This window comes from Manacus candei, unplaced genomic scaffold (genome assembly GCF_025592945.1).
Source record: "Manacus candei isolate 608988 ecotype Guabito, Panama unplaced genomic scaffold, ASM2559294v1 h1tg000159l, whole genome shotgun sequence".
In the NCBI taxonomy this organism is placed as follows: domain Eukaryota; kingdom Metazoa; phylum Chordata; class Aves; order Passeriformes; family Pipridae; genus Manacus; species Manacus candei.
The window spans coordinates 1,475,776-1,499,322 of NW_026138207.1; the positions used below are offsets into that span (position 1 = coordinate 1,475,776).

General features: G+C 40.1%; 1 protein-coding gene across 1 annotated transcript in view; it reads right to left on the bottom strand.

Moving 5' to 3' along the window:
* Positions 1-23,547, bottom strand: part of COL4A1 (collagen type IV alpha 1 chain) — a 127,880-nt gene that overhangs the window by 8,096 nt on the left and 96,237 nt on the right. The window contains exons 34-49 of the mRNA XM_051772804.1: positions 23,209-23,361; positions 20,767-20,865; positions 20,586-20,675; positions 19,620-19,759; positions 18,605-18,735; positions 18,425-18,501; positions 17,593-17,691; positions 17,021-17,071; positions 14,965-15,150; positions 14,646-14,779; positions 11,217-11,289; positions 10,443-10,514; positions 7,790-7,918; positions 6,286-6,384; positions 5,925-6,137; positions 3,960-4,137 (exon numbers count right to left, since the gene is read on the bottom strand). Of these exons, the coding sequence (XP_051628764.1) occupies positions 3,960-4,137; positions 5,925-6,137; positions 6,286-6,384; positions 7,790-7,918; positions 10,443-10,514; positions 11,217-11,289; positions 14,646-14,779; positions 14,965-15,150; positions 17,021-17,071; positions 17,593-17,691; positions 18,425-18,501; positions 18,605-18,735; positions 19,620-19,759; positions 20,586-20,675; positions 20,767-20,865; positions 23,209-23,361 (1,924 nt within the window). The remainder of the gene's footprint in view (positions 1-3,959; positions 4,138-5,924; positions 6,138-6,285; positions 6,385-7,789; positions 7,919-10,442; positions 10,515-11,216; positions 11,290-14,645; positions 14,780-14,964; positions 15,151-17,020; positions 17,072-17,592; positions 17,692-18,424; positions 18,502-18,604; positions 18,736-19,619; positions 19,760-20,585; positions 20,676-20,766; positions 20,866-23,208; positions 23,362-23,547) is intronic.

A 23,547-nucleotide genomic window follows, 5' to 3' on the forward strand; every position in this document is an offset into this window, starting at 1 on the left:
TTGCAAAAGGCATAGCAGAAAGACTCCTTAGGTGGAATATCTGCAAGGCACAAGTCTTTCTGCGTTGTCTTTTCTCCTCAAGGGTGATCCTGTATGCTTTCTCAAACGCATCAGCAGCATTATAAATAGTGTGTCTCCAGACCTCCCAATTGGAGGCCAGAGTAGACCAGTTATGGCAGTCAATATGGCCAAGGCTGAGATGTTGTTTCAGGGAGTCCTTGTATCTTTTCTTTGGGGTTCCTCTCTTGCGGCAGCCGGTGGCAAGTTCACCATAAAGCAAGATCTTAGGGAGGTGGTGGTCCTTCATCCTGGAGACGTGCCCTGCCCAATGCAGCTGTGTTCTCAGCAACATGGCCTCTATACTTGTGACTGCTGCTTGTTCTAGAATAGATATATTGGTCACATAACCTGACCAGTGGATGTTTAGGATTGTACGGAGGCAGCGTTGATGGAAGCGTTCTAGGAGTCGCAGGTGGTGGTGGTAGATGACCCATGATTCAAATCCATATAAGAGAGTAGACAGCACAATGGCTCTGTAAACACTGATCTTTGTGCTTTTCTTCAGGTGTTTATTTCGCCAAACTCTTTTATGAAGCTTTCCAAAGGCACTGTATGCCTTTGCTAACCTGTTGTCTATCTCTCTGTCAATCTTACCATCCAAGAAGATGAGGCTACCTAGGTAATTAAACTGTTGGACTGATTTGAGCACTGATTCACTAATGGTGATATGGGGGTGATGAGAGACTTCCTGAGGTGCAGGTTGATAGAGAACTTCTGCCTTCTTTAAGCTGACTTCCAGCCCAAAGAGCTCAGCAGCGTCTGTGAAGCAGGATGTTAAACGCTGCAGAGCTGCTTCTGTGTGGGTGACAAGGGCGGCACCATCAGCATAGAGCAGCTCCCGGACAAGATGGTTTATGGTCTTGGTGTGGACCTTCAGTCGCCTTAGGTTGAAAAGGCTTCCATCAGTGTGGTATCAAATGTAGATACTGTCCTGATCATCAAGGTCTGCCGTGGCCCTTTGGAGTATCATGCTAAAAAAGACTGTGAATAGGCTTGGTGCGAGAACGCAGCCTTGTTTCACACCACTGGTAATTAGAAAGGGCTCAGAAAGTGCATTGCCATATCTGACTTGGCCGTGTTGATCCTCATGGAGTGAGATGATCATTTTAAGGAACTTAGGGGGACAACCTAAGCGTTTCAAAATCTGCCACAGACCTTTTCTGCTCACAGTATCGAAAGCCTTGGTGAGGTCGACAAAGGTTACATAGAGACCTTTGTTCTGTTCCCTACACTTCTCTTGCAGTTGTCTGAGAACAAATACCATGTCTGTGGTACTCCTGTTGGCTCTGAAACCACACTGACTTTCAGGTAGAACTCCTTCTGCTGTGGCAGGTATTAGTCTGTTCAGAAGTATTCTTGCCAGGATTTTGCCAGCAATGGAGAGCAGAGTAATACCACGGTAATTTGAACAGTCTGATTTAACTCCTTTCTTCTTATATAGGGTGATGATGACTGCATCACGAAGGTCTGATGGTAGTTCACCTAGTTCCCAACAGTGCACCACAAACTCATGAAATTTGGTATGGAGTGCAAGGCCCCCACGTTTCCAGGCTTCGGGTGGAATTCCATCAACCCCAGCTGCCTTGCCGATTTTCACCTGCTGTATGGCCTTGAGGGTTTCTCCTAAAGTGGGGGCAGTATCTAATTCGTACTTCACCTGTTGTTGTGTGATGGATTGAATAGCTGAGTCTTGGACTACACAGCTGGTACTGAAAAGAGTCTGAAAGTGTTCAGACCATTGATTCAGAATGGAGGTTTTAATCTGTCAGAAGTGTTTGACCATCAGCGCTGAGTAGAGGACTTTGGGTTTGGTATGTAGGCCTGTATGCTGTTTTCAAGGTTTCATAGAATCCTCTGTGATCACCTGTGTCTGCGCATAATTGTGTTTTTTCAGCTAGACTGATCCGCCACTTGTTCTGGATGTCATGGAGTTTCTGTTGGAGCTTGCTGCATGTAAGGTGAAAGGCTGTTTTTCTTACGTGACAGGATGGCAGTGCAAGGTGTGCTTGGTGAGCAGTTCTCTTCTTCCTCAACAGTTCCTGGATCTCTTGATTGTTTTCATCAAACCAGTCCTTGTTCTTATTGAGGGAGAACCCTAAGGATTCTTAAGAGGACTGGAGGATGGTGTTTTTAATGTGGTGCCAAAGTGTTACAGGAGAGGTATCTGTAGATTCTGTGGAATGGTTATCGAGCCTGGTTTGAAGATTGGCCTGGAATCTGTCTCTCACTGTGGCTGACTGGAGATTGTTAACTTGGAGTCTCCTCCTTGGGATACTGCCCCCTTTAGGTTTGAATTTAAGATTGAGGTTAAGTTTACAGCGCACCAGACGATAGTCTGTTTGACACTCTGCACTGGGCATCACGCGGGTATGGAGGACATCGCGGACATCTCTCCGTCGCACCAAGACATAATCAGTGAGGTGCCAATGCTTAGATCTGGGGTGCATCCATGTTGTCTTCAGACTATTTTTCTGCTGGAAGATAGTATTAGTGATGGTGAGCTGTTGCTCCGCACAGAATTCTAGCAGAAGTCAACCGTTATCATTGTAGCTTCCAACACCATGCTTGCCTAATATTCCTTTCCAGGCTTCAAAATTCTTTCCTACTCTGGCGTTGAAATCACCAAGGATAATGATCTTATCATCTGCAGGAACCTTTTGGATAAGACGGTGCAGGTCAGCGTAAAATTTATCTTTTTCAGCAGGGTCAGCTTGGAGAGTTGGGGCATATATACTAAAGAGGACGACGTGTTGGTTGTTGTGAAGTGGAAGGCATAGGGAGATAATGCAGTCAGAGTGACCTGTTGGCAGATTTTCGAGTTTAGGAATAATAGAGTTTTTGATCATGAAGTCGAATCCTGAGAGATGCTTTTCGGTTCTGGGCTTACCTGACCAAAAGAGTGTGTAATCGGCACCATGTTCTCTGAGGCTGCCTTTCTCGTGAAGGTGAACTTCGCTGAAAGCAGCAATGTTGACGTTGAGATGTGACAGTTCATGGGCAATTAGGGCAGAACGACGCTCAGGACGTCCGCTATCTGCAGAATTGAGCATGGTTCTGATGTTCCAGCATGCTAGAGTTAATTTGGGTACACCTTTGGAGGCAGCTGTATATGCCTTTGTCTTTTGATCTCTGTGTGACTGCATTTGTAGAAGATGACGCTACAGGGCTTTGCAGATGTGGGTAAGGCTTTCGAGCCTGCGCAGTGGATTTTTTAGGTGAGACGCAGCATGCATAGAACTGAACCCACCCTTTAATCCTAAGGTTCATCTGCCAGGGCCGAGCGAACTTGGATGGTGGCAGTGAGGTCCTCAGGATGTAGGTTTAATTAGAGTGACCTTCTCTTAGATGGATGGCTTTACAGAGCTAATTGAGCTCCATCTGCCCAGGTTTAGAGTTGTCCGTCTCCTCTGTGTGTTCCAGAGCTCCCCCTCTCATCTCCCATGAGGGCACAGTCCGTGCCGGCGAAGCTCCCCTTCTCTCACTCCTTTCCATGCCCAAGGCCGGGCCCCAGTGCCCGGGGCCGGGCTGCGCCATGCGCCTGCACCTGGGGCCGGCCGGGGCCACGCCACCACGTGCCCACATTCCAGGGCCGGTCCTCCTTCAAAGTACATCATAGCTTTTGAAAGACAACATTTCTAAGTAAATCTTTTCATATCAATTATACTCAAAATCGACTACTCTATTTATTTAGGTTTCACCTGAAATGGATTTATTTTTGATCAAAGTCTAAACTGAAAACATGCACATTTTGAAACATTTCATCAAAGGAACTCAAATTTTAAATTTAAAGGCAGTAAATAAAAATATACAGATTAAAAGCCTTTTCCAGAAAAATAAAGTACCCTATGCTATTTTCACAGGCCTCTTCACTTTATAAATACAGTAAATTGAAATCTTACCTGCTGATGAATGGTCTGATATTATCACCAGTGATAGGAGCCATATTCATTGGCATGGGTTCAGGAGTGGACAGCCAGTAGGAATAGTCATTTCTTGATGCAAAATTACAAACGTTGTTGATATTGCAGAATAAGAAAGGCATGGTACTGAATTTACGAAGACAGCTTCCTGCTGTGCCTGCAATGTTAAGTGAAAGGTTACTTGTTAACACAGTTTTGTCAAACCATTGCCAACTGCCAAACAATTAATTCCAGGAGCAGCTAAAAAAAGCAGAGGACACTTGCTCTGGAGGGCCCAGTTCTCTCAGAGGAAGTGACTTCTCTTAGCTCCATGAGGAAGGAATAGGGCAAGGCAAAGAGTAGTCCAGTCTTGCCTGTAGAATTACGGAATACATTAGGTTGGAATAGATCTCTAGAAGCCTATCCTAATCCCCTACCATTTACATCAGGTTCGGGGACCTGTGGTGGTCTAGTGGTTAGGATGCAGCACTCTCGCCATGGCGGCCTGGGTTCGATTCCTGGTCAGGGAAACTCCCCCGGGCAGATGGAGCTCGTCAGCCCTGTAAGGCCATCCATCTAAGAGAAGGTCACTCTAAACAAACCTGCGTCCTGAGGACCTCGCTGCCACTATCCAAGCTTGCTTGGCCCCAGTAGATGAACCTTAGGATTAAAGGGTGGGCTCAGTTCAGCGCACACTGTGTCTCACCTAAAAAATCCACTGCGCAGGCTCGAAGGGTAATGACCTTTTCCAAATCTTCGCTCACGAAGACTGGCCATACCTACATCAGGTTCATTGGGTCCAGAGTCAGCTGAGTTTTGAGTATGTCCAAAGACAGAGATTCAACAACTTCTCTGAGGTCCTGTTCCAATGGCTGACCATCAGCATGCCAAAAAAGCTTTTATTTATGTTTCACTGGAATGTATCTCATACCTGTGTCCATTGCTTCTTTTGTCACTGGGCCCCTCTGGGGGGCCCTGTAGACAATTGTAAATTGCAATAAAGGCCTTCCCCCAAACACCTGTTAAGGCTGAGCAAACCCAGTTCCATCAGATTGACCAGATCCAACCAGCCATTTCAGTAGCTAGCTGTTGTATTCACTGTGGTATATCAATATCTTCCTTGTTCTGCAATGCCCAAGTCTGGGCTGGCTGTGCCTCACAACAGCCAAAGAGAGGAAAAGAATCACTTCTCTCCATCTGCATTTTTTGCCAGTGTAGTCCAGTAGGTTGAGCAGTGGGGAAAGGGCAAGGGCACACTGCTAAATCATGTTCAGTGCTCACCAGGGCTCCCAGGTCTTTTTCTGCAAAGCGGCTCTTCAGAAATCTGTACTGCTACTACTGGAAGTAGCAGACAGTCCCCAGTCTGTTCTGTTGCACTAGGTTATTTCATTCTAGGTGCACCACTTTGCATTTGCCTTTATTGAACAACTTGAGGCTCAGCCCTTTTCTCTACTTTGGCCAGATCTCTCTGAAAGGCATCTGTGCCCAATGGGGGATCAACCATTCCTCCCAATCTGGCATTACCAACAAACAGGTAAGAGAGTGTGTTCTATCCCACCACCCAAGTTATTAACAAATTCATTAGACATTGGCCCAGTACTAGTTCCTGAGGGACATCACTAATTAACAACCACTACTCGGACTTTATACATCTGCTCACCTGAACATGATGGACCCACCGATTTTCCACTCACCTTATCTACTTAGGTAGCCCATATCTCACTAATTTGACTTCAAAAGATACCAGGGATGACCACGTCAAAGACTTTGATAAAGACTTTCTTAAATAAACTGACACTGTTTCCAATATACACCAAACCATTTCTTGTACCAAACTAGAAGGCATAATAAAGCACCATCTAGCCAAGAGTAATTACATAGATTTGTTCAAGACAGTTCTACAAATGAAAGAAACATTTGGTTTGTAATGAATTCTAATTGAATTCTAATTTGGTCTCTACTTACCCAGATCTTGGCCATGTGCTCTTTCATTGCCTTGCACATAAAGCAAGGAGTAGCCATGATAAATCAGCCTTGTTCCAAATGGACATGATGGTTCTTCAGTGGTTTGACTGTGTCTGGTAACAAGGAAACCATGAGCAACAGATGGTGCACCTGGTGGGCCCATAGCCCCAGGCAAGCCATCGGGGCCTGGTGGACCAGGAAATCCTCTGGGCCCTACAATACAGAGAGTCTCCTTATATTTCTACAGACAGCAGCACTCTTCCTACATAACTAAAGAAGTGAAGTTAGATATATTCACATCTAATACCATATATTATTTTTCTATTAAGAAATCAAGTCTTCGAAGAACTCCTGGGCTTACCTGGGGGACCGTAAGGACCAATTTCTCCTTTTTGCCCAGGCTGACCATCAAACCCTGGACTACCAGGTGGTCCAGGTACACCTGAAGGTCCTGTCACTCCTGTTGAAGAAAAAAAGGAATAATTATTACTGGATACAATTTCATGTTAGTTCTGATGTTTTTCTTTTTAATACAGTACAGCACAGGTACATGTCAGCATAAACTTGAAGATTCAAGTACATTTGGTTCAATATCTAGATCACATAAGAGGATTACTGCAGGCAAAGTGATTATAGTAGAGAAGAACAGAGAAGTAAGGAGAAGGTGTGCTTCTAAAATGACTGGTATTTACCTGGAATATGAAAAGGAATGGCAACAATCTCTTCTCTTTCTGCTTATCATATGACTCAATCAAAAACAGGCCATAAGAAAGTAGGGTCAGGAAGAATGGGAAAATTGGTATCCTCTTAGTTTTTTCCAAACAGGTTTTCAGACACATATACTTGCCCTCTATCGATTTTTAGGGATGCTTTGAGTCCTACATTAACTCAGTAATTCTGACTTCAGGAAAAATTCTGGCTTCACTATCATCACCACAGCAACATTTCTGCAACCCATCAGAAGCTTTAGATACTCACAGCTGTCCTCTACCTGATCACTCAAAAAATAATATTGTGTTTATGTATTGAATTGACTACTAGTAAATAGTGACAGATCCCATACAAGCAAACCCCTGCTGTGTTCAATCACTGATATTATTCCATAGCTGTCTCCTAAAGGACAGTAGTTGCAGAGTTGCAACCCCACCTTCAAAAGCAAACTTTCATATCTACTATATTAATTAGAAAGAAGATATTCATTATATTCCACTGTATTTTCCCATCATCTTATCATAGATCAATCAGGAAAAAAGCTTTCCCTTAGAATTTTTACACTTCTGAGCTCCCACTCTTCATGTCCTGTCATTCTGGAGGATATGTGCCCTTGTGCCAGCATTTCATTTGTCTTACCCTTTGCTCCATTCTCTTATTTTCTAATGTGTTTAATCTTTGCATTTCACCTACTCTTTATAAAAATTGCAATGTCTGCACTAAAATAAGAAATCTAGGACCACGGAACAAGTTTCCTCAGGAAGCACTTTCCACTCCAGAATCAAGTGTGTTTCCTCACACTTGTCTTCTCTCAGAGACACACAGTAATTAAGTTTGGATTCAACACTAAAGACAGAAGATAGCCTAACAAATACATTCTGGGGAAAAGCTGAACAGAGCATTGCAAGTCCGTCTGCTCACTGCTAATCCCAGATACTGATGTGATGACTGCAGAGTAAGAGCCTATAAAAAAATAAGGCATCTGTTCTGGATGAGCTTCAAAAAGGACTCTCTTCCTCATCACTGACACAATTTAAGGGGCTTATAAAAAGCTGGACAATATTATACCAAAAATCTTCTAATGTCTAGCCTATCACTGATCTATTTTTACATTACTTAAAATGTATATCTACTGGCAAGTTAGAAACTCTCACCTTGTTGTCCTTTGGGACCTGGAAGTCCTGGGAATCCTTTGAGACCAACTGGTCCTACAGGGCCAGGCAAACCAGGATCCCCTTTAACAAGCTGAAAAGGACCAGGTGGGCCTGGTGGGCCTTGTAAACCTGTGGAAATTAACAGAGGAAATCAGCATGTATTAAATATTGTACAATAAACCAAACCAAACCAACAACAACAAACAAACACCTCAAAACAATGTTACCTTGTATTGCCATTTATGTAGTCAAAGACTAGAACCTATAGCTACAAGATATCAATCTGTTCTAGACTTTGTTTGTGAATTAAACTGCAAGGCTTCCCAAACAGAAGCCTATCTATGCTGGTATCTCCAGCCAAATAGACCTCCCACGGACTGAAATAGCTTTCCAGACCTTAGGTTGCATAGAGTTTTCCCAGTAGTTTGCAAATGGCATGAAACTGAGCCATGTAGCCATAGAATTATAGAATCATACAATCAGTTGGGTTGGAAGGGACCTCCGAGATCATCAAGTCCAACCCTTGATTCAACACCGCCGTGGTTACTAGACCATGGCACTAAGTGCCACATCCAGTCTCATCTTAAAAACCTCCAGTTACGGAGAATCCACCACTTCCCTGGGTAGCCCATTCCAATGCCTGATTACCCTCCTGTAAAGAATATCTTCCTAATATCCAACCTAAACCTCCCCTGGCACAGCTTAAGACCATGCCCTCTTGTCTTACTGATAGTTGCCTGGGAGAAGAGACCAACCGCCCACCTGGCTACAACCTCCTTTCAGGGAGTTGTAGACAATGATGAGGTCTCCTCTGAGCCTCCTCTTCTCCAGGCTGAACAAACCCAGCTCCCTCAGCCTCTCCTCATAGGATTTGTGTTCGAGTCCCTTCACCAGCCTTGTTGCTCTTCTCTGGACCTGCTCCAGGACCTCAATATCCTTCCTGAACTGAGGGGCCCAGAACTGGACACAGTACTCCAGGTGTGGCCTCATCAGTGCTGAGTACAGGGGCAGAATCACTTCCCTGGACCTGTTGGCCACACTGTTCCTGATCCAGGCCAGGATGCCATTGACCTTCTTGGCCACCTGGGCACACTGCTGGCTCATGTTCAGCTTCCTGTCAATCCAAACTCCCAGGTCCCTCTCTGTCTGGCTGCTCTCCAGCCACTCTGTCCCCAGCCTGTAGTGCTGCAGGGGGTTGTTGTGGCCAAAGTGCAGCACCTGGCACTTGGCCTTGTTGAACTTCATCCCATTTGAATCAGCCCAACTCTCCAGCCTATCCAGGTCCCTCTGCAGAGCCCTCCTGCCTTCCAGCTGATTGACAGTCCCCCCCAACTTAGTGTCATCTGCAAATTTGCTAATGGTGGACTCAGTCCCCTCATCTAAATCATCAGTAAAGATATTAAATAGAACCAGGCCCAACACTGATCCCTGGGGGACACCACTAGTGATCAGTGGCCAAGTGGATGCAGCACCATTCACTACCACCCTCTGGGCCCGGCCCTCCAGCCAGTTCCTAACCCAGCAGAGAGTGCTCCTGTCAATATGCTGGAGGGAAGGGATGCCATCCAGAGGGACCTTGACAGTCTTGACAAGTGAGCCAATGGGAACCTCATGAAGTTCAACAAGGCCAAGTGCAAGGTCCTACACATGGGTTGGGGCAATCCCCAATATCAGTACAGACTGAGGAATGAATGGATGGAAAGCAGCGCTGCAGAGAAGGAGTTGAGAACAGAGGGAGATGAAAAATTGGACACGAGCCGGCAATGTTCACTTGCAGCCCAGAAAGCCAATTCGGTTCTGGGCTACATGAAAAGAAGTGTGGCCAGCCAGTCCAGGGAGGTAATTCTACCCCTCTGCTCTGTTCTTGTAAGACCCCACCTGAAGTACTATATGTAGCTCTGGGGTCCCCTGTACAAGAAAGGCATTTACCTCTTAGAGTAGGTCCAGAGGAAGGCCATGAAAATGATCAGAGGGGTGGAACAGATCTACGAAGACAGGTTGAAAGAGTTGGGCTTGTTCAGCCTGGAGAAGAGAAGGCCCCAGGAAGACCTCACTGTGGCCTTTCAGTATCTAAAAGGGGCTTATAAGAAAGACTGAGAGAGATTTTTTACCAGGGTCAGGAGTGACAGCACAAGAGGCAACAGTTTAAAACAGAAAGAGTGTAAATTTAGATTGGACTTAAGGAGGACATTTTTTTATTGTGAGGGTGGTGAGGCACTGGAACAGGTTGCCCAGAGAAGCTACAGATGTTCTATCCCTGGAAGCATTTAAGGCCAGGTTGGATGGGGCTCTGAGCAAGTTGGTCTAGTGAAAGATGTCCCCTCCCAAGGCAGATGGATGGGAATTAGATGATCTTTAAAGCCCCCTCTAACACAAATCATTCTAAGAATCTATGGTTCTAGGATATTATTTAAAGATTCTAATAATGACAATACATCAGTATTCATTTTTCAGAGCAGGAGATAAATACATTCACTCTCTAACCAATATTTAAATCTAATCTGATTATTCAGATGCTGATACCATGATATCTGTTTTCATATTCTATCTTTTTACACAGAATAAAAGGATGAAGGAGATATCAACTGAATCATCACAAATAACAATTTTGCCAACAACATCTGGGAATAAAGAGCAAGTTTTTATATTATACCTTTAGATCCAGGAAGACCTTGGTCACCTCTCTCACCCTTAAGGCCTGGGAAGCCAGGAGATCCTTTTGGACCTGAAGTAAAAGTAATATTTACATGAAAATTCAGTAATTTCTTGATTTGGAAGGATATGTGCAAAATAATCATGTATGGTCCCATGATCCTGTAAAGGATGTGACCTTATTTGCACTAGTACTTTTTAACTGTTTGCGGGAACACAGTAAAAACAACTGCAGTAAGTCACCAATGAAATTATGACTGAAACCAAATTTATCTCACTTTTTCTCTTACTTTTCTTCAAAATTCTCTTATTTTAATAATAAAGTTCTATAAATTAAAAGTATTATGTTTTTCCTATTAATTATTTTTCATACACATGGTGTAATCATGCATATGATGGTGACAGTAGCAGCAATATAATCAACAAAGGAGACATTCTGAGCCCATGTTTCCTCATATATAGCTATAACATTTGCCTATTCAATTCTCAAGAAAATCCTGAAGATTCTTGACTAGTAATATCTAACAATTGATTTTACATCTGCTTTTAAAGGAAGTGCACATTTAAAATTTGCAAAGCAAGAACAAGCAAAAGGCAAAAAACCTTGAGAAAAATCTCAAAGTTCTTGTATGCTTTCTGATGCAGTTTTCAATGTCCTGTTTCAGTACTTTGTAACAGAGAGTCAACATTCTTTGAGCATCTCTTTTGAGAGAGGAAGTATATGAAAGAAACATTTTTGCATACTTTTTAGGAGTATGGTAAGTTTTCTTCTCACCTGGAACACCTGGAACTCCTGGAGGTCCAAGATCACCCTTTGGACCAATATCTCCTGGTAAACCAGGACTACCCTGCATAAAAGAAAATGTGAAGCATAGTTATCCTACACTATTATGATATGACTCTCAAATAGGCTGTCTATTTTTGGAAACCTATGAAAAAAACCATAACATGAAGAAAATGTTAAGTTTAAGGAATGGTTATTCTCTCCCATGTTTAGATGAGATGCCTCTCCTAAAGGAACAAGTGTGACACCTTGTTCTTACTAAACTACCTTTTGTCTTACAAAGATACCAGATCAGAATAAGGTCCCACTAGCAGCATAGCTAATAAAAAGGTTCTCAACCATAGACCATATTCTTATGAAAGATATCAGTAAACACAAATCTCAGCAAACACTAATTTCAGTGCAGTCCCAGCAGACAGCTGCTATTTAGATAATTAAATGGGGTAATTCTAGACCACAGCAGACTTGAAAACTTCTACATTCACACATGGAGTGAAATTAAATGTGCTCAACAACTTACAATCCTCTGAAGATTTTTACTTTTCAACAGGCCTAAAATATTCAAGAACTTAAAACACTTCAAACACAATGTGAACTCCTCCATCCTAAGCTGTTCCCCTGAAATTAACGGTAACAACTTCCCTGTAGCCTCACTTCAGGGAAAATCAAGCCCATATTTCAAAAGACACTGTAAATAGTTATTCAAATGACTGCTAATTTCCTTCTCTTTTTTTGTCCGTTGCAGATCATCTGCAAAAACCTTGTAAATACAGCTTAGAGTTTCTCCCTGGCTGAAGTAATATGGTAGTGATAGTCTACTATATAATAAAATGTGGAACACGGGCAGAGGAAAAAATAAAATCCCTTTGCTAAGTAATCTACCAATCAGAGACTGGAGATGTGAATTGAATGTTTAGTGAAAAATAATACCAATACCAGGATGCATCTTATCATACTTGCAGAGCAATAGAATAGGCACACAGGAGCGACTTTTCATTTAATGCAGGTTAGATGCTGATATTAAGGTGAGAAGAATGGTTCCCTACAAATGTCTGATTCTTTCCACTGACTATAAAGGGAGAAGAGATTACTAGTTCAAAAATGGGTGTCAACGCTCCCAAAGTTAAATAAAAGAAATGCTACCCTCAATAGAGTGCTAAGGGTTGCACGAATGAAGAAAGATTCCCTGGTTTCCTTCAGTCACAGTATGCAGGATTGTTTAAAGAAATGGCCATCTCTTTGTATCAACAGGAGAGTTAACATTCACTCAGTCATGAGTCAATCATACTAAAAGAGGGGTTTTTAAAAAAATTGTTTTACCTTATAATTATAAAATGGATTTATAAGAGGAATTTATTGGAAATTTTCCATCAAAATACTTTTTCCACAATAGTATGCATTTCTTAAATTTTTTTTTTCCTCATCAGATATAGCTTGGCAAACAAAATTTTTGGATGTGTTCCAAACAGAACAAAACTATTTCAGTTTGTGAAAATGATGAAAATGTTTCTTCTCTCATTTCAACATTAAAACAAAGAGAAAAAAGTCGTGGGATTTGCATTTCACAGTCTAACTTCTGCAGTCACTTCTTTTGAATAGGATTTTTGGACAGGCTGTGTCACCCATATAGTAACAAAATCTCTCTTCTGATACAGGCTACTGGAGACCTGTGTGAGCAATTGAGCTATAATCAGTGCAGGAGCCTGTCACACTGGGGAAGATGAAGACATTAGAAACTCATCTTAGTATGTATCACCAGAGGAAGTTAAATATTTAATATCATTCTCACTGCAGCATTTCACACCGAGTTAACAACCTGCTATTATGCATTGTGGCTCAAGTATAGTAAAACATTTTCTTCTGACTGAAGGCATGGAATCAAAATCCTTAGGCACTTCCCATTCCTGATAAACCAACAGTCTTGGACTGAATATCAACCTGTGAAAAGCTTTACAATTTCCTGGGGCATAAAATGTTAGCTTTCTGCAGAAGTACTGCAAATTCTTAAACAAGAGAAAATACACTGGAATGTTATTTTGGAATTTACTACCTTCAAAGTTGGTATTGTATGCTACAATATGGTATGAAATATAAAAAGGTCTGGACACTGATGCAAATGTCTCTGTGAAGTGATTCCTGGATGCAGAAAAAGATGCAGTAGATCTTTGCATTATCAAGGATAATGTGGACCTTTAAAGACTTGATTTTCATATCAGGACCTAATTCCTGAGTCTTTCTTCCTTTTGTACACTAGGAATTGTTGAGTCATACCTACCTACTTTCTTAACTCTTTTTCCATAAATATTATTATTATTGTTATTATTGTCTTTTTTTTAAAGTATAATCATTAAGGTTGGAAAAGACCTCGAAGATCATCAAGCCCAATCTTTTTAACCCAACACTGCTATGTTTACCACTAAACCAAAAACTTCAGTGCTATATCCACACATTTTTTGAACACTTCCAGGAATGGTGATTCCAGGGATGGTGACTCCACTACTTCCCTGGGCAGCTTGTCCCAGTGCTTGATCAGCCTTTCAGTGAAGAAATTTTTCCTGATATCCAACCTAAATCTCCCCTGGCACAACTTGAGACCATTTCCTCTTGTCCTGTCACATGTTACAAGGAAGAAGAAGACAACCCACACCTGTCTACAACCTCCTTTCAGGTAGGTAGTTGTAGAGAGTGATAAGGTCTCCCTTGAGCCTCCTTTTCTCCAAGCTAAACAATCCCAGTTCCCAGTGTAGTAGAAAAGAGAAAACAAAAAGTTGAAAAATAGAGCATATTTTTCAATGTGGTGAAAGGCGTCAGACACTCTAAGAAAAAGAGTATAGAAGACCAATTATTCTAGGTGACTGTCCTGTTCTATTTCATTCTCCCTAATATCCAGAAAAGGGACTATTTTAGATCAGGGGAAATGAATAATATATGACAACGATGTATTAATAGCATTGCCTGTTTGTATTTCTAAATCAGAGGCGATATTTCATCATTGACAGTAGTGAACGTGCACTTTATTGAAAGCTTTCATAACAAAAGCAAACAGTTCAGGTATTTTCAGAAGGCAATTTATCATGAAATATGCAACCTTTAAAATTAACTACTAACATATTTTCAGAATTTATGGATGTGCTGCAGCCATCCTGTACTCTTAAAACACGGTAAATTTTATTTTGGGTGCTGTATGTTACCACTCACTATCTATAAATTTCTAATACGTTCATTAGCTTACTGGAACTTATCAGTAGGCAGCCTTTCTAAGGAGAGAAATGAAATGTTTTCAAACTGACTTTACATCGTCAGCAGTAAGTCCAAAGGCACACTGAACATAAAGTATCATTACTTTGAACAAGAAACTCTATAATTAATATATCCATTAATTACAAGAACCAACTTTCAGGAAATCTGGAGTGTACTTACTGGCAGTCCCTGGAAACCTGGATCACCTTTGATTCCTGGCCCCCCAGGAGTCCCTGGCCAGCCATTGCTTCCCTGCTCTCCTTTGGCCCCTTTCTGACCTGGAGGTCCAGGTGGCCCTGATGGACCTGGTAAACCTACAAACCAGAAGAGAGTATTTAGCAGCAAAATTTGTGCAGAGCACAAACTGCCTATAAAGAGGAGCTTTTCTCTGACCTGTGAGAAGAAGAAAAACAAGGATATGCAATATTGATTAAATTATTAATTAATTAGGTGAGCTTTGATGAACATAAGTACATTAATACTAAAGATAAAGAATTACCTGGAAGACCTGGCTGGCCTTGGGGTCCTCTGTCTCCTTTAGGGCCCTCAATTGCACTTCCTGGTAGTCCAGGGAGACCTTGGCTGCCCTTAGGGCCTGGTGGACCTACATACCCTGGTTCTCCTTTCAGTCCTGGAATCCCCGGACTTCCTGGGGATCCTGGAAAACCCACTTCACCTTTTGCACCTAAGATTTGAAACAGCCACAGAATGTGATTAGAAAAAAGACCACAATGACTGAAATCTTCTGCTTTACTATCCACTCATAGTAAGTTTTATTCCTAATCAAAACATTGATTTTATACATTTCAATAAAAATGCAAAACTTTAGAAAAACTGTATTATTCTCCACATTATGATATAAAGTATGAGGAAAGTAGTTTGACTGACGTACCTTTCCTTATCTAAAAAAACCACTAGGTTATTTTAAGTCACTCTAAAAATAGATCAACATTGTCTCTCAGCATTTCTCTATCACTCCTTACACAAGGATTATAAAGCCCCCAAACCCTTACTGCATTACAATTATTATTGTCATAGTCAAGTAAGGGATGCTTTGCTTGACTAAGCACAAAAAGACTTGCTCATGGAGAAAAATGGAATACTTTTTTCTTTAAGATCTAGATTTAGACATTTAGCACTTACTTTCAGGCTTGTGCAAATACTTAACAATTGCAATTCAATCTAATTTTAGATCATGATTGAGCAAAAAGAGTATAGAATAGCTGGTGTAAGTACAATAATAAGAGAAATAAAATTTATAAAGAACACTATCCCTAGCCCTTTTCCTGAGCAGAACAAAGTTTTTAAATACTGGACTTGTTTCTTTGGAACTATAATGCATTTGGAACACAAATTATGTCAGCTGAATATATATTTACTCTAAACCCAGATCTTTTTAAATGAGGTAACATAATGAGAGATATGGGTAGGGTGAGAAAACTGTTGTCATAATCTAGCATTCTACATGCCCTACTGAGTTATGATTAGAAAATTTGTTTATTTTATTAAGTTCTCTAACATTAGGGCATTCTCAGCAATTCATGAATGCTAATTAGTCTAATACAGTAAATGAAATATATTCTAAAATTCTGATTTATCACTTTTGATTGCCCAGACAAGTTTCCTGTATTTATAGAATGAATGAGTAAGGTAGGGCATTGATATTTAAAGCTATATAAGTTCTTCAAAATCTGCCATGTCATGTTAATTGCATAGATGGAGTAGTTGAATCATTTGTGTTTTCTGGATGGTTAAAATTGAAAATCCTGTAACAATTTCCTTTAACAGGAACAGCTTCATATTTCTTCACTACTGTATCTATTGCAGTCTAGTGCCTCAGAGATACTTATTTCATAAAATGGAGCATGGTGCATTACAGACACCTTGAACAAGCACTGACTCAAGTCAATCAAGCTGTTGTCACAGCACAGTGTAGTGACTTGAAACTGTGATAGCTTTGTGCCTGTACCTAATAAGCTAATAAGTCCTGAGTCCAAGTAATAACAATTTCCAGTAAGATCTCATCAGGTCTTTGCTATCTTTTGCATCTCTGCACCATGCTCCTGTGCATAGCTTAGACATGCTCTACTGAGCTATAGAAAATAACTATTTTGGCAATTAATAAATCTGGGCTGCAAAACAGATTCAGGAAAAAAATTACTACGGTATCCTGGCCACTAAACTACTATCTATAGCTGTCTGGTGCACAGAGCCTCACTAGATTCTGATTCTTGCAGAATTAGTAGCAAAACAGAAATACTTGGGGTCAAAAGCACAGCACACAAATACAGGTGTTATTTATATTACCTCATCACAGCACAGCTTGCAGTAAATTCCACACTATGAATAATTACCTATTTTAGGGCATATCTAACTCATGTTCCAAGATGTTGCCACTGTAATAGAAATTAGTATTTGAGCCTCTCAGAGCTTCTGCTTGCTCTGAGAAGGTATAGCATGTAAAAGAATGAAGTAGAAAGTATGTCTGCATTACAGAGTTATGGCTACAGTATGTTGGGAGGGAGGTTTGCCTCTTGTTTAAATAAGTGTTTTACCTTTATCTCCCTTTGCACCAGGAAATCCGGGAAGTCCTCTACCTGGAAGACCTGCAGTACAGAAACAGCGAGAAATTAGAAGATGGGAAAGTACTTAAATTTAACCTGTAATGAATAAAAGTCTATTAAGCAAATAAAAACTTCAAATAAATGGCTTATGCAAAAGTTCTTCAGGGCAGAGGCTGTTTTTGTTATGTGTTGGTATTGTATTCAGCACAATGGGTCCTGTATGACTGAAAACCCTACCCTAAAAAAAGGCAAGACTGCTCCACTATTTCACAGCTAAGTTGCAGGCTGAAATTAATGCCAAAACACAATTCTTTAAAGTACTGCCAGCTTTTTGAAAGAAATTCTTCCAAGACTACATTGATTAAACACATTTGCTCATCTAAATGATCAGCTTTACAATGATGGATGACAGTAAGTAGTTTGCAAGACACCATACTGACTTTATTTTCTAAGGTTTCATCCAAAGTACTTCAAACCCAGCACATACCTCTACCAACTAGTCTTGTGTAGCCTGTCTCTGTGCCTTTTCATGCCACATAAACTTAAGATGACAGTCACAGTACCTTGTTCACCCTTTGCACCAGCTGCACCTGGAATTCCATCATAACCTGGTTCACCCTTCTGACCAATGGAACCAGCAGGACCCGGAGCACCAGGTTCACCTGAAAAATCATTGACATTTTCATTTCACCTACGACTTTTTTTTTCCTCTAAAGAAAAACTTAACTTTTCCTTTTGCTCCGAGAGACCTAGCACACACTGCATGATGACTCAGGTGTGACTTTTCACTGAGGTTATTTCTGAATTAAATCAGTCTGAGACATGGCTCGAGTATTAAAGATTTTGACATAGCTAATTATCACAAATCTCAGTGAGCTTAGAATGAAGGAACTCCAGCAAAGACTTGTAAATAGCACAGTTTCCATTGTCCAATAAGATGATGTGTCCTGCAGCCAGAAAACTGAGAAGACTCCAAGATCAAAAATGTTATTATATTCTTAACAGCAATGGACTTACTCTCCTCCATACTCTATTTCCTCTTTAACATATGTGTAACAATGCTAATGTGGTGATTCAGTTTTGGACATATAGATCAGTTGTATTGTTTTTAAATTAATTCAGAAACAACAGAGCTAATGGCTATAGCAACAACCAGTCTTGTGGAAGCTGATAAAATCTTTTCCTCAAACAGTGTAAAAGAAGTATTAGCCCCCCACTACACTGACTCAGATTTACCTTGGAAATGGCAGTCTTATTTTGTTTATGAAATTAATAAATGTACCATGAAATATCTGAACCAAAATGAATGTTGAATGCTACAGAATTTGTTTCAACCACTGTCTGGAGGTGAACAATACTTTAAATAGCATTTGGTGTTTTATATTTCTTTTTTACCTGGTTCTCCTTTTAAACCTGGAATGCCACTTAAGCCAGGAAGTCCTTTTTCACCCTTTTCTCCATGGCGGCCAGGACTTCCTAAAGAAAGGAAGAAGGCATGGGTTTACATGTGGGATATTCTGTGTAAGTTTCACTTTAATTTTCACTGCAATTTCTGTTTAATAAAAGCATAAACACTTGCCTGGAAATCCTGCCATGCCAGGGGATCCTTTGGGACCTGGGGCACCCGGCATTCCAGGAATTCCTGAACTACCCTTTTCACCCTTATCTCCAGATAAACCTGGACTACCCGTTCTTCCTGGTTCTCCCTAGAAGAAGTAGCACATATAAAATCCACACATTAATTCTGAAACAGTTTTTCCTTTCTGTAATAGTAGATGTCACCCCTCTTATCCATCTGATTTTTAAGGAATTCCATTCTTTTTCCATTTGGAAACAAAGTAATTTAGGATTAAATATGGCATTAAATTCCACTATGAGAGTTTTTAACTCTTCTAGCAATTGCTTAATACCTACATATGAAAATGAGCAGTTTTCTATGCATTTTTATGACTGTTATACAAAGTCTTTTCCATATTAGCCTCTTAACTTACTTATTACACTTCATCATCTTAAAACAAATAATCTTTTTTTTTAAGTCTTCAGCAAGTTTGCCACCATATTAATTAGTATTATTTTTACAATTTTTACTTATAAATTCACAATAACTGTCATTGTACAGCTAGAAAAAGGAATATGAAACACATGAGAATCCTTTCAGATACTATTAGACATTAAATTAAACTTTATAGACAGTATTAATACAGTTCACTTTTCATTAATATCTGAGCATTGTATAGTTTTTTTCGGTTTCCCAGTATTTCTGCAAAAGTACAGCAATGTTATTTTTGTATGATTATTTGTTCTGTTTGTAAGATGCCCTTTTCACATTATTTGATTAGTGTTTTTAAAAGTTTTTCCCCTTCCCCCCACTTCTAGCACTCTGAAGAGAGAGAACAAATAAGAACCCTGAAGATAATGGTCCCATCAAACAGAATGCATCTAAACCTACGCATATGCACACCTTTCAAGTTTCTCATAAGATACTTAAATTAGCATAATAGAAAATATAATAAAACAACTTGAAGGACAACTGCATCTTTTCAAATGAAGCGCTTGGTAGAGACAATTAAATCCTTAGGGGTATAAATACCTTCTCACCAGGAGACCCCGGAAATCCAATCCCAGGAAACCCTGGTGCTCCCTTGTCTCCTTTTTCACCTTTTTGCCCGGGGAACCCTGGTGTGCCTGGTGAACCTGGTACTCCAGGAAGACCCTTTTCTCCAGGTGTTCCTAGGAAGAGAAAAGGAAAATGGGTGCATCAGAAGCAGAGTTGACAATGATTTTTCAGTGTTGCCTTAGCTATTCAGAGGTACAAAAACAAGTAAATCAACTTCTGAGATTCACTCTCTAAATGGGACTGTTTATGGGATGATAAGTTCTCCTCATAAGAAAAGGTCATAATCTTGGATTCAGAGTAAACAGAGCTCTTGTGAAAAATATGATCTGAATAAAACTTTATTTGAATAATCTCTTACAGGACTACAGCAACAGACTCTTCTGTAGCATGTTTTTTTGTCCTCTTTCACCATCTCAGCCTTTTACCTTTGATTTCCTAAATATGCTAGACACAAGGCCATCTGAAAGGAGACAAAATTTCCATGCCGAGATATAAGTTCTTCTCTATTTTATTCTTCACCAATCCCCTCCACAACAACACTCTTCCCAGATCACTACAGTTCATAATTAACATGCAGTATGCAGCGATTCACCAAACTTTTTAGAAGGAAGGAAATACACAAGCAACTTAATGCAGTTCACACAATAGCAGAGACAGAGACAGACAAACAGGCATCACTTGAAAAATTGTGTGCCTGAAACAAATACACAAATCCTAAATATCAAGCTAAGGTATTTGCATATAGAAACTTAGGAGACCATCCTATTATCTGTATATCACAATAGGATTGAAACGTAATGTTCCAAAAGCCTAAAATTCAGTCCCTGCAAATAGTGCAACAGTTTAGTAGATCAACAACAAATATTCCATACAGGTCTCTCGTAATGTTCTATATTAACTTGAGGAAAACAATAATAAGAAACTTCCAGCAATCAGTACCTGGCAAACCCATTTCACCAACCGATCCTTTTTGTCCTGGAACTCCTGGATCCCCTGGGTACCCTGGGGGGCCCTGATCACCTTTTGGTCCTATGGACAACAGAGAAATTAAGAGTCCCATTAGTTAGTAAGGTTTAAAATACCTGACAATTAGTCTCTCTGCTGTTATCTTCAGACATACCTGGTTGTCCTGGAGTACCAGGTTCACCATCCTTCCCTGGAATTCCTGGTTCTCCATAATCCCCACGTAGCCCTTTTTCTCCTGTTGCTCCGTGGTCCCCTGGACATCAAGAAGACAAACATAGTGAGATAATTTTATCAAAATTTACTGTAATGACATATAATAATTCTTCCAGTTGATTTTTGATCACGGCTGCTTCTCGCTGATGAACAAGAAAATGGCTGAGTAAAACACAACTCTCCAATCACTAAACCAATACTGAGGAAAGGCTGCAAACTATCACCATTTCACAGGTGTCTGTGCAATTACAAAGCAAGTTACTGTCTGTTTGACCCAGATTAATGAGTTATTTGAGAAGTGGCACACTATATCAGGTGTTAACAGAAATTACTGATTTGACTGTTCAGCTCTCTAAAAAGGCACATGAGAACAGCTAGTTCGTAGCCAGAAATTTGCTGTTTTCCCTGTTCCATTTAATGTTAAAGCACCTTCACCATTCCAGAAGGTTTGACCTCTTATTCTGTGCTGAGTCTCTTCTCCAGCTTTAGGTCCACACTTTTTGGTCATAAACATTCCTGTTAGTGTTGCATATAGCTGCAGGAAAACAGGTTACTGAAGATAGCTCACTGAATGTTTTTAAATAAGTGGCTTTTATTAAAAACATTTCAAGATGTCCAAATCCAAATTTTTTCATTAAACATCACTGACAATATGCCACAAAAATGTTGTGTCTTCTCCACACAGTTTGTATTTTGGAAGCTTTTAAAAACATTACTGTGATATTCCTGTCTAGAGAAATGAAGGCAGCTAAAATATCAGAAAAGTTATGGAGTATAACTAGCTTACTTTTCTCTGCCGGTACTAAGTATCTTTGGGCTGAAGAGGACAATATAAGAGCAGAAATTTGCAGGCTGGAATCTACCCTCCCAGGCTGTGTGAGCCAGGCCAACATGTAGACCGTATGCGGTCAGAAAAAGGTAGGGCATACAAGTTTGCAAGCATGCATTATTAGAGCAGGAGAGATTAAGAAGTTAGAAACCAAAGAAATTAACCATTTGAATTTCTCAGCAAAGGTTTCTTTATACATGTAACCAATGTGCCAAATTTACAATTCTGGAAATAAAATTAATTATCCTACACACCAATAGTAGACAAGAAAATATTGAAAAACAACCTGTGTGGATTTGTTATAAAACTTTACATACCAATATATATATCAAGATCAGAAACAAGTGAGACAAAATAATCTAGGTGAAATCTTTATAGGCTGGGAGCCTCTTTAAACACAAAATGCTCTTAGAAGCTGCATCTGAGCTTAAAGGCAGATGTACTCCACAGTTGCTCATGCCATTGCATGAGGTACTGTTTACCCACATGCCCAGGTTTCTCTGAGACCCAACTGGAACACATGAGCTCAGGTCTCATTCTGACAAGGAGTCAGGACATGGAGATAGGAGGTAGTTAGACTGGGAAACTCTCCTGTTTCCACAGTTCAAACACAACGTAGTACATTTATTGGTGATTCACGGCCAAACTGGAAAGGAGTCTCAAGTGCTCTGTCCTGGGCCCAACAGAGAACATACACTGATAAAATGTACAGATGACTCTGAACTGGAAAGTCTTGAAAAGAGGACAGAATTAGCTCTCTTCCTACTCTACACTTCTATTTTAACTAAGAAAGTTAACATTTATTAAAAACACGGCATTTTTTAATTAAAAATAATTTTAATAAGGACAAATACTCCAAATATATAAAATATACACTATTTTTCTTTGAAAAGAAAAGCAGGAAAGAGAATGATCTTAAACAACTGATTTTTCATGTAGTAGTAAAAATAAAAATCCAAGAAGAATGTGTTATCTAAAAAAGCTAATAACTCTACTACCATAAAGTTTCTGAAGAGACAACTGATTGCCTTTGTCCTGCTTATTTCCAGATCTTTCTGAACTGACATAAGTTAATCTCTTGGTATGAGTGGCATACATGTGTTTCTTTCCAGAATTTTCTTCTGGTCACAAAGAAATAAGTTTGTCAAACAAGACTGCTCACTTTTTTTCTTACATTTATTAGTTAATTTCATGGCTACAACAGGGCTTCCACTACATGTTTTACGTGAAAGACAAGCTTTTCTTTTCTGGAAAGCTCTAGTTTTCACTTTTAAAATATATTTTCTTTTGAGAGTCTTCTTATAAAAGAGGTAAAATTGATTTTATAAGAGCAAACCCAACTTTTCCATTCAACCAAAATCCCTTTGTTCTGTGATTATTCTTTGTTTCTATGGAATTGAAAAATACCAGAAAAATATCTGCATTTGCTGTGTGAAATTCTTCAATCTTATTTTAAAAACTGTTGTCTAAAACTAAGACAAAACTGAACTCAAAGCGCTACTGCTCGACGATATATGTTAATTTCACTTATCCACAGTTAGAGACTAAAGTTACCTTTTTCTCCTTGTTCTCCCTTCTGGCCTTTGAGACTAACCATGTCCATGTTGTCTATCGTTCCAGGTTTTCCTGGGAGACCAGCTTCACCTTTATCTCCTTTGACACCAGGATCACCCTGAGGTCCAACTACACCTTTGAAACCTGGGCTACCTATAAAGGGACAGCACTGAATATTATAAAGGCATATAAAACTCTGCAAAAATACTTAATAGACAACAACAAATTAAATTAGCTATTTATTCAAATTTTGAGCACCAAATACCATGCTCTGGAACATCTTCTATGAAGTTTTTCTTACACCAGGACTTTACAACAGCTCTATCAGAAAGTTGACAT